Source organism: Coptis chinensis, chromosome 1, assembly GCF_015680905.1.
Source record: "Coptis chinensis isolate HL-2020 chromosome 1, ASM1568090v1, whole genome shotgun sequence".
Lineage (NCBI taxonomy): Eukaryota > Viridiplantae > Streptophyta > Magnoliopsida > Ranunculales > Ranunculaceae > Coptis > Coptis chinensis.
The window spans coordinates 81,460,693-81,471,572 of NC_141456.1; the positions used below are offsets into that span (position 1 = coordinate 81,460,693).

A 10,880-nucleotide genomic window follows, 5' to 3' on the forward strand; every position below is an offset into this window, starting at 1 on the left:
CATGGTCCCTATTGTAGCCTATATAAAGAAACCCCTCTTTATCTGGCCGAAATACTCAGGCTTTGCTCAAGAAAAGTTAGTTCCTAAATTTGGTTCTAAACTAAGAGAGTGAGAGAGGCCAAGAGAGAAAGAAGGGGCTGGAAGATCATTGCTCACACAACGTCCATTCTAAGGATAGGAATACAACAGAAGATCAAGAGGTTGCTGATTCGTAGAGCTTGGATTCTCAAAGAAATCACAACTGATCTAAGGTAAGAATTCTAAACAAAATCGTGAGAACCTTTATTCCGCTGCGCATGGTTTTCACAGTTAGTAGTCAATCATTACATGAAACCATAACGATTCCTACGATCACAACCCTTAAAGCTCGCTCCTTGTCAGTTCGATCTTGTGCAAGTCAATCAAATTCCAAATTGGTGGCTGACTACAACCATCTACAAACTGGGGCTAGCTTCAGAGAATGTGAACGAGATCAACTCACAATCATGGACGCGCAACGAGAACCATACACTGGGGGCTTCACCAAAGAACAATGGCTCCGACATGAGCACCTTACTAATCCAGACATATATATCTTCTACCATTAGTCTGTATTAACAACTACGTGCTAGTTCGCATTTTTTTCAGGTCAGATCAACTAAAACACCATGCTGACGACCTGTGGAAGATCCAATCAAATTCAACAGTCGTCACATCAACATATGGAATGACCACTCAGCTTACTGAAACGCCACCCAACAGGTGTAGTCTAATATGGTATTAGTATATCTTGACTACAGGATTACACTAGTACACTTTGTGTGTATTGAATAGGATCAAGTGAGGTTATTTCTCTTTATACTGACTATATAAGATAACAAACACCTCTGTTATTATGGATGCTTGTCCTCTTAATCCGGATATAATAACGGGCACTTACGTGCATTGTACATTGCTTTAAATCATCAATGAGTGAGATTCATTTTGAATCAACAAACCCGATGGATTGAGTAATGACATTGTATGTAAGGTGTGATTTTGATTATAGAAGGAATCTGTGACCCGCAAGAAGTCGGGTTGATGATGTCCCTTTGAGGAGCTCATAAGGATTGTCATGTAAACCCTATAGGTGGATTTAATCCGACATGACAATGAGGTTGAGTGGTTCTACTCAAGGACATAAGAAGTTGATTAATGTAGTTGTTAGTAACTTGACTTAATCAACGGATATTCGAAATCTTAAACACGGGAAGATCCACAAGCATATAATATGGAGCCCATGAACGTAATTTGGGATTAGGGTGGTAGTGCAACAATGGCCTTTAGTGGAATAAGCCATTTGTTAACGGACTTGGGTTGTGTGTTCTGAGCGAACATGGGAAGCTCAAGCTCGTCAGGAGGCCCAACCCTAATTTCTCCTCATGGTCCCTATTGTAGCCTATAAAAAGAAACCCCTCTTTTTGGCCGTTTTTACACTAAGATAAACTCAGGTTTTGCTCAAGAAAAGATAGTTCCAAAATCGGTTCTAACTTTGTGAGTGAAAGAGGCCAAGAGGGAAAGAAGGGGCTGGTAGATCGTTGCCCACACAACGTCCATTCCAAGGATAGGAATACAACAGAAGATCAATAGGTTGCTAATTCGTTCTCAGAGATATCACAGCTGATCTAAGAGGTATGATTCTAAACAAAATCGTGAGAACCTTTATTCCGTTGCGCATGGTTTTCACGGTTTGTAAAGTTTGACCATAACGGTTCCTACACCTATGTCCTTACCTGATCCTTTACCACCACCTGATATTTATCCCCATCTGATTATGTATCTCCATCAGACCATGTGTCCTTACCCGATCCTTTACCACCACCTGATATTGTGTCGCCATCTGAGTCTGTTTCCATACCACCACCAGTTCTAGCCCCATCTGGCTCTAAGCCACCACATGTTTCTAAGTCTAAATGTGCTCCTAAGCCCCAACCTGCACCTAAGTCAAAACGTGCTCCTAAGACCCCACCTACACCTCAGTTCACACATGTTTCTAAGCTACCACATGCATCTCCATCACATGTTCCTATGCCATCACGTGCCCCAGCACCATCTCATGTCACTACGGCACCACTTGATTCGTCTGAGGTTCCTTCTGTTTCTGCTAATGATGATCTACATGTACCCATTGCCCAACACAAAGGTTACTGTAGTTGTGCTAAATATCCTATTGCCAATTACGTTTCCTTTCATCGCATGTCTCCTACTTTTCGTTGTTTTGCATCATCTTTGTCCTCTGTTTTTGTTCCTACTACCTATGCACAGGCCTTGCCCTCTCCTGCCTGGAAGTTAGCTATGGATGAGGAAATGCGTGCCTTAGTCCATAATGGCACTTGGGAGCTTGCTTCTGTGCCTTATGGCAAACATATTGTTGGTTGTCAATGGGTTTTCATAGTTAAATATCAGCCTTATGGTTCTGTTGAGCGCTTGAAAGCGCGGTTGGTTGCTAAAGGTTATACTCAGACATATGATGTGGATTATATGGAGACTTTTCTCCTACTGCTCGTTTAAATTCTGTTTAAGTTCTTTTATCTATGGCTGTGACTCGTGATTGGCTTTTATATCACTTAGATGTGAATAATGCTTTCTTACATGGAGACTTACAGGAGGAAGTGTATATGGATTAGCCACCTGGATATGTTGTGTAGGGTAAATCAGGTATGGTGTGTCAATTGAGGAAAGCAATTTATGGCTTGAAACAATCACCCCGGGCATGGTTTGATAAGTTTAGCTCTTTTGTGATTGGTTATGGTTTTCAGCGTTCTTCTTCTGATCACTCGATGTTTATTCGTCGATCTTCTACTGGTACTATTGTTCTTGTTGTTTATGTTGATGATATTATTATTATTGGTGATGATTCTGGTGGCATTAAAATTTGAATTCTTATTTAGCTCGACATTTTCATACAAAAGATTTAAGACTTCTTCGATATTTTCTTGGGATTGAAGTTGCTTGATCCAAGGATGGTATTTATTTGTCACAGCGGAAATATGTGATAGATTTGCTTTCATAGACTGGCATGCTTGCTTCCCGACCAATTGATACTCCTATGGATTCCACTGTGAAACTTGATAATGTACAGAGGGAGATTTTTGATGATGTTGGTCAGTATAGGAGAATGGTTGGAAAGCTGATTTATCTTACTATTACTCATCCTGATATTACCTTTGATGTTACTGTGGTTAGTCGGTTCATGCATGCACCTCGCATGCCTCACTAGGAGGTAATTATTCAAGTTCTAAGGTATTTGAAGGGTTCTCTAGGTCAAGGCCTACTGTACAAACGATCACAGTCTCTGTCTATTATTGGATACTCTGATGCTGACTGGGATCGCATTGATCGTCGTTCGACTTATGGGTATTGTACATTTGTTGGTGGCAATCTTATTACATGGCGTAGCAAGAAACAAAATGTTGTTGCCAGGTCCAGTGTTGAAGCTAAGTATAAATCTATGGCTCATACAGCTTGTGAGATGATGTGGGTTCATTCACTTCTTTCTGAGATGGGTATTGTTGTTCCTTCTCCTATGCAGATGTTTTGTGATAATCAAACTACTATCTTTATTGTGAATAATCCGGTATTTCATGAGCGTACTAAGCATGTGGAGGTTGATTGTCACTTCATTAGGGACTTAGTTATGAGCAAAAGGATAGTTACTCCTTTTGTGTGCTATAGAGACCAGCTTGCGGATGTATTCACTAAGCCGCTACTGCGTGCTTGATTTCATTCTCTTTGTGCCAAACTGGGTATTTGTGATCTCTATGCTCCAGGTTGAGGGGGTGTTAGAGTTCTATATTGTAATCAGACTATTTTCCTATATAAGAAAAGTGTGAGGAGGGGCTAAAACCTAACTAAGCCGTCCTCTTTTCTCTCCCAACTTTCTTCTTGATTAGATATAATAAAATTTCACTGTTCAAGTTTTTTTTTTCATGGGATTCCACGCTAACGGGGAGTGCCTTTTTGTCTAATGCTAAGAACTGCATGTCGTGTAAAAACGTTGAGATTTTTCAACGTACTTAATGATGACTGTGCTAATTGTCCGACCACTCGAGAACTCGAGAAGATGAACTGTACAGTGCTAATTGTAGTCCAGTCGAGAATAAGAATATAGGTGGTGCACTTGGATAATGAAGAACATCAGTTGACACACACTTCGATGTTGGACTGGAGAAAATGTACAACCACCAATTGTGACGAACTGACGACGCATGTATTAGTTAGCTAGGTGACGGAATGATGAAAAGAAAAACATGCAAAGTGATGTTGGATATTAGAGAATGATGATGATGACAATACACTGTTTCCAAAAACAATTATATATAATCTTTGTTTTCCAACTTTAATCTAACTAGTAGTATATTAATCAGTTATTAATCGTTGAGTTCTTCAAATATATACAGATAATATAGAGCTTGATAACATTAGACAATGATGGCTTGATTACTAGGGTACTGTCAGAGTCTATAAATACGTACTAAGTCCATTTTATTTTTTGCTCACCCATATCCTCGTACAAACTCTCAAACTTCGAAGTTTTTGCGTTCAAATGGTAGAAACCAAATTTAAGTTTTCAATACTTAGCCTTCCAGCTCATGTTCCTTGTAAGTAGTGTGTACGTGTGCAACCATAACACCAAGACTTGGTGTCGTTGAGCGAACACCAACGAAAAATCTCAGTGTTAAACTTGCCCGTGCTTCCAAGGGTCTTAAGACCTTTTACTACACGCAAACACTTGATCACTTCAACTACAGACCAGATAGCTACACTACATTTCACAGAGGTACATGATGAACTCAAAATATTGGGCAGGGGCAAATACTAGTTCCCCAATCTTAGTCTATTTTGGAGCAGAAGCTCCAATAGACAATGATGTAGAAAATGTCGGGTTCCTCAATAGTTATTCACCTGAACTCAATGCACTCATAGTTTTAATTTTATAGAGGTATAAATTTCAAAACAAATATGAAAAGTTTCAATGAGATAAATAGTATATATATTCTTCAGTTGGGTATGGCAGTGATGGTACTTCCAATCATGTCCAAATTACTTGTATTTTACAGCATCGTTACTACGGAAAATCAATGCCCTTTGGATCGTTTGAGGAGGCTTATAGTAACACAAGCACCCTTGGATATTTTAACTCTGCTCAAGCACTAGCAGATTATGCCGAAGTGCTTGTAAGTTTAAAGAAAAACTTATCAGCTGGAAGTTCCCCTGTCATTGTCATTGTAGGATCTTACGGTGGAAGTAAGTGTCTACGAGTTTTCCAACAAAATATTTTCAGTAACATTAGTTATTAGTTAATTATTACTATTTATGATTGACTACATTTACAGTGTTGGCATCATGATTTCGCTTAAAATATCCCCATATTGGCTTGGGTGCACTAGCATCTTCAGCACCTATTCTTTACTTCGAAGATATAACACCCCATGAACAGTATTATTTGATTGCGACAAACGACTACAAGGTATGGCACGTTTTAGATGTCATCATATTATTCTGATTTTTTTTTAGGATCTGAAATGTGCTAATTATATTATGGAGAATTCAGGAAGATAGCATGACTTGCTATGATACCATACGCCAGTCGTGGTAAAAAATCGACGAAATTGCTTCCAAACCAGACGGTCTATCACTCCTTAGCCAGAAGTTCAAATTTTGCAAGTAATTCCATTCATCAGATTTTCCATTTTTTGTCTTGCTGCGCTGTAGTTTATTTTACATTTCTTTTGCTTTTCGTCACTAATGGATTGACCTTTTGAGTTACCTTTTGTTGTTAAGCCGGATAAAATCTTCTTCTGAGGTCAAAAATGACTTGGAGCGTATATATACTAGTGCTGCTCAGTATGATAAACCTCCTATCTATCCCGTTAAAATGATATGTGACGCCATTGATGTAGCTTCAAAACGGACTACTGATATTCTTGCTAGGATTCTTGCTGGTGTTGCCGCTGTTAAGGGGAATGAAACATGCTACGACCTTAACCAAATAGTCACTGAAGCAGACATAGGTTGGTAATCAATAAATGACACAGCTATTTTAAATGCAACAAAAACTTAAATATTTCTAACTGTCAATGCAACAAAAACTTTCTCTATCCGTGCGTCATAGTTAAAACAGACTATTTTAAATTTAAATATTTCACTTCTCTACTCCTGAATCGTCATTTGAGATGCAGAAGATTACTATAGTGGACTCTAACATGGTTAATTTCAAACAAAAGGTAAGGAATTTAAAACAATAGGGTATTAAGACCAAAAGATTAGCTTGTAATTCACCTGTATAAGCCTATAAATCGATTGGGTTCCAAGACTCCAGCCACATAGTAATCTAGTTCTTTATATTCTCTTGATATCTATACAAACTTATGGATGGTGTTCTAACCATTTTGTTTGGGTGTCTCAAGACTTGTACTGATCTAGTGATTCCAATGGGACGTGAACACGACAACACTATGTTCCCGATATCACCCTTCATTCTAAAAGATCTCACTGCATCATGCCGAACAGTTTTCGGGGTTGATGTCACCCCAAGACCACATTGGATTGTAACTGAATTTGGTAGGCACGTAAGTTAAGTTCCTGATGTTCATACATTTCAATGAATTTAACATGAGACACAAGCCCCGCTCGTACATTCATTTGTTGCTTGAATGATCTTGGTTGATGATTCAACCTTACAAGTACAACATGTTTACTTTCATTCAAAACTGTAGGGTATAAAAAACGTTCTGAAAAAGTTTGGTAGCAACATTATATTTTCTAATGGGCTAAGGGATCCTTACAGCGGCGGAGGGTAATCCACATACAATTTCACTATTTTCTTCTCTACCTACTGTTTTCCACAGCTTGCATTATTTGAGTGTTTTTTTTTTTGAGTTATTAACAGGGTACTACATAACATATCAGATAGTGTGGTAGCCATATTAACAACTAACGGTATGTCTCTTCCACAGTTGCACCCTATGATTGCAATAATTGACATATCAGTTAAACTGACAGTAACTACAGAAGACAAAATAAATGATCAAATGGACTAATGATTTGAGCATAATGTTCAGGATCTCACGCATTAGATGTACTTACTCCATCAAAAGATGATCCAAAATGGTTAGTCGGGATGCGAGCTTCTGAGATCAGCATCGTTAAGGGTTGGATTGCACAGTACTATGCAATGCTCAGAAGTTAAGAAAAAAGATTAATGTGGTGTAGTTCTGTGTCTTGGTGCTCTATTTGATTTTTTTTTTTTTTTTTTTTTTATGAAAGGCAAGCAGGGTTTTTGAGAGGTCCCTTACCCCTATTTTATTAAAATTAAAACTAGCTTGGTTACATAGCTTATACTCTTACATATCTTTTGCCCGTGGCATCATTGAATACAATTTTCCTTACATCTTCGGAAAATGAACTAGGGGTAATTACTACATAACTTGCTGTCGGGATATTACTAGCCAATATGTCGGCTAATTTGTTGGCTTCCCGAAATACATGTTTGAGTGTAAAACTCTCAAGTTGGACTTTCAATCGGTGGATTTCACCCATAAGGTAATGGGCTTGCCATGGGTACTGGGTCTGATCCCTCATATAAGTTGTTACTGTTGTTGAGTCCGTCTGGGCTCTAACATTTAAACATCTTCTCTCCACCGCCAGCTGAAGTCCTCTCGCTAACCCCTGTAACTCAATGAGGTCGATCGTCTGATATTCTGATTTCCCTTGTGCAGCCGCTACAACAACTCCTTCTCTGTCTCTTGTCACAGCCGCCCACCCCCCTTGTTCTTCCTGGAGTGTTCCATCAGTATTGAGGCAGTACGATCCTATATTTGGCTTCTCCCATGCACAAAATCGAGCTATCCTCGGCCTTGCTTCCACCATTACATTCCATATTGACATAACATTGTCTCTTTCGGACCCTTCATCCTTTACTGTTTTGAGAGAAGAGAGTTTGGTCGCTACATCATGAATGATCAACAAACTCACCTGGACGGCAATCTGATTTTTGTGCTGAAAGATCCTTCTATTCCTCTCTTGCCACACATGATAGATGAAGCCATTAAACATTAGTCGAAGCGCATCCTGTTGAATGCCTTTCTCTTTCGTTTTCATGATCACCCATTCCACTTCTTCCAACCAATTCGCACTTCGTGCCTTGTTGTAGCCTGCACGTTGTAATATATGCTGCCAAATGAACTGTGCGTAAGTACACTCAAATAGCATGTGTACTTCAGTTTCTCTCTCCTTCCAACACAGTACGCAGGTATCATCAGTTACTACCCCCACTCTTTCAACTTGCTAGTTGTCTTCAGCCCTCCCTGGAATGTGAGCCAGGCAATGAAGGAGTGTCTCGGTATCCGATTTGAGAACCAGACCAAGTGATGCCAAGATACTGGATTTTTGACTGCTCGGATTCTATCATATGTCTCCCGGAGTTTGTAGTCCCCTCTCTAGGTGGCTGTCCATATCACTCGATCAGGCCCATGCCCAACCTTGAGCTCCTCTTCTATGAAAGTCGCAATGTCTGGAATTTGATTTCTGACGTGCATGGGAATGCACCACTGCCCATCTTCTATAAGATTACTCATGTGTGCATTCAGCCTACATGTTAAGTCATGTATAAGAGATAGTGGAAACCGGTCTTTTAAGATACCATCTGGGTGCCAAGGATCCATCCATACCTGAGTTCCTCTTCCATCTCCAATTTGGTGTTGGACTATGTTCTGGGTCTCTGTCCTATGCTTCAACAAGTTCTGCCAAACCCAGGAGTAGTCATTAGGAATCTTCATCTGCCAAATATTCCTCGCTCTGATCAAATTCTTAGTTACCCACTTAGTCCATAAGGTGTCACTCGAGCTAACCAGCTTCCAGAGATGTTTCAGATTTGCTGCTACATTTAGTGATTTCAAACTTCGAATCCCGAGCCCCCCTTCTTCATATGGTATCCCACCCAATGAGAGCATGTGATGTGGCACACTCTGGGCCATTCCAAAGGAAATTCCGATAGAGTTGGTTAATAGTTTTGATAGTCCTCTGAGGAAGAATGAAAGAAGTTGTCTAGTAGACACTCATGCCATTCAATATTGCTTTAAGGAGTTAAAGTCGTCCTGCATAGGACAATGCTCTCCCTATCCATGCCTGAATCCTCTGTCTTACTGTCTCTATCAGTGACGTACAGTCTCTTGCTCTCAGATGAGTGGTTATCAAGGGCAGTCCGAGATACTTTACTGGCAACATTCCTCTCGAAAAATTGATGAGCGCCTCCATTTGTTGGACAACTCTCTCCTCTACTCCCGCATAAAAAAATTGGCTCTTTCGAAAATTTACTTGTAGCCCCGAGCATTTGCGTAAGCTGTGTAGAGAGTCTTTGAGTGCACAAACTGTGTTCAAGTCCCCATTCATAAAGGCAATGAGGTCATCCGCAAATGATAAATGAGTCACTTCTGGATTAACGCACTTGGGATGTAACCGGTATCTCCCTTGTACTACTCTTCTGTGAATCAGCTGGGTGAGAAAATCCATAACCAGTACAAACAAATACGGTGACATGGGATCCCTTTGCCTGATCCCTCTCCTGCCTCTGAAATACCCAAACGGTGTTCCATTAATCATAATGCTATAGCTCGGTGTTTCAATGCATCGTTGTATCCAATTAACAAACACTGGGGGAACCCCAATTCTAGTCAGAGCGTAACTCACTGCTTCCCATCTGACAGTGTCATATGCCTTTCTTAAATCAATCTTCGCTGCACATCTCGGCGGTCCCTTATCTCTATGGTAGTTGTGTAACAACTCATGTGATAGTAGCACATTGTCCTGAATGCTTCGACCCGCTATAAACGCAGATTGATTGAGAGATATAACCTGTGGCATAAAGCTTTTCATTCTGCATGTGAGTATCTTGGTAATACACTTGTAGATCACATTACAACATGCAATGGGCAGGTAATCCCCTAAAGAAGTAGGAGCAAGCACTTTCGGTATTAAGGTTATGCATGTGGCATTCACTTCCTGTAACATCTTGCCTGATTGGAAAAAATTCCTTATAGCTTTTACAAAATCATCCCCCACTATCCTCCATCCTGCTTTGAAAAACAGTGCATAGAACCCATCACTGCCCGGTGCTTTGTCATCCTCTATGTTAGCCAGGCACTCAATAATTTCATTCTGTGTAACCTCCTGAATCATCATATTCCGAATATTCCCATCCAGTGGTTCTACCTGTGTGTCTTCCAGCTCTATAAAATCCAGCGTCTATAGGAAATTCGGGCTGTATAGCTCTTTGTAATACTTGACACATTCATTTCTAATGTCAGCCAGTTATTCACATACTTTTCCTTGCCATCCTTGAGACAATTTATCTTATTTATCATGTTTCTCACTTTGATAGAGTTGAAGAAGTACTTCGTATTGCTGTCCCCTAACGTCACCACCTGATCCCTCGATTTACGTTTTGCTCTCGACTCCTCGTGATTTATTTTTGACAAACTTAGCCTTGAGAACCTTCTCCTGGACACTGTACCCATGGTTAAGCAGTTAGGATTGTAACAACTCCTGAATTTCCACTAACGCCTTCTCTGCCTCCACTTTCTCTGTTGCTACCCGACCTCTGTCTCTATTCCACTTTATCAAAGCGTCCTTAGTGTGGTTCAATTTTTGTATGAATGTGAACATTGGGTTGCCAACTATTGGGGTGTTCCATGCTGCCTGTATTGTCTCTGTATATCCTTCTTGTTGTATCCAGTAGTTGAAGAACCTGAATGATTTTTTGTATCTCCCTGTACTCTTAGTTGACGCCACTACAATAGATGAATGGTCCGAAATTGCCCCGAGGCTCTTGTAGTGTTCCTCGGTGTCTGTATACTCACTCA

At 40.1% G+C, this 10,880-nt stretch overlaps 1 protein-coding gene and 1 pseudogene across 2 annotated transcripts; one reads left to right on the top strand and one right to left on the bottom strand.

The window, feature by feature from the left end:
- Positions 1-3,037: 3,037 nt before the first annotated feature.
- Positions 3,038-7,254, top strand: LOC147525415 (uncharacterized; annotated as a pseudogene). The gene is made up of 11 exons (XR_015205499.1): positions 3,038-3,199; positions 3,311-3,608; positions 4,628-4,947; positions 5,071-5,265; positions 5,355-5,488; positions 5,573-5,685; positions 5,803-6,032; positions 6,379-6,590; positions 6,738-6,817; positions 6,911-6,960; positions 7,083-7,254. The product of XR_015205499.1 is annotated as an uncharacterized LOC147525415 (transcript).
- A 102-nt stretch (positions 7,255-7,356) lies between these two features.
- Positions 7,357-8,232, bottom strand: LOC147525416 (uncharacterized). Its single transcript, XM_086579361.1, has one exon. The coding sequence runs from the start codon at positions 8,230-8,232 to the stop codon at positions 7,357-7,359; it is 876 nt and encodes a 291-aa protein (XP_086435487.1).
- Positions 8,233-10,880: the final 2,648 nt, after the last annotated feature.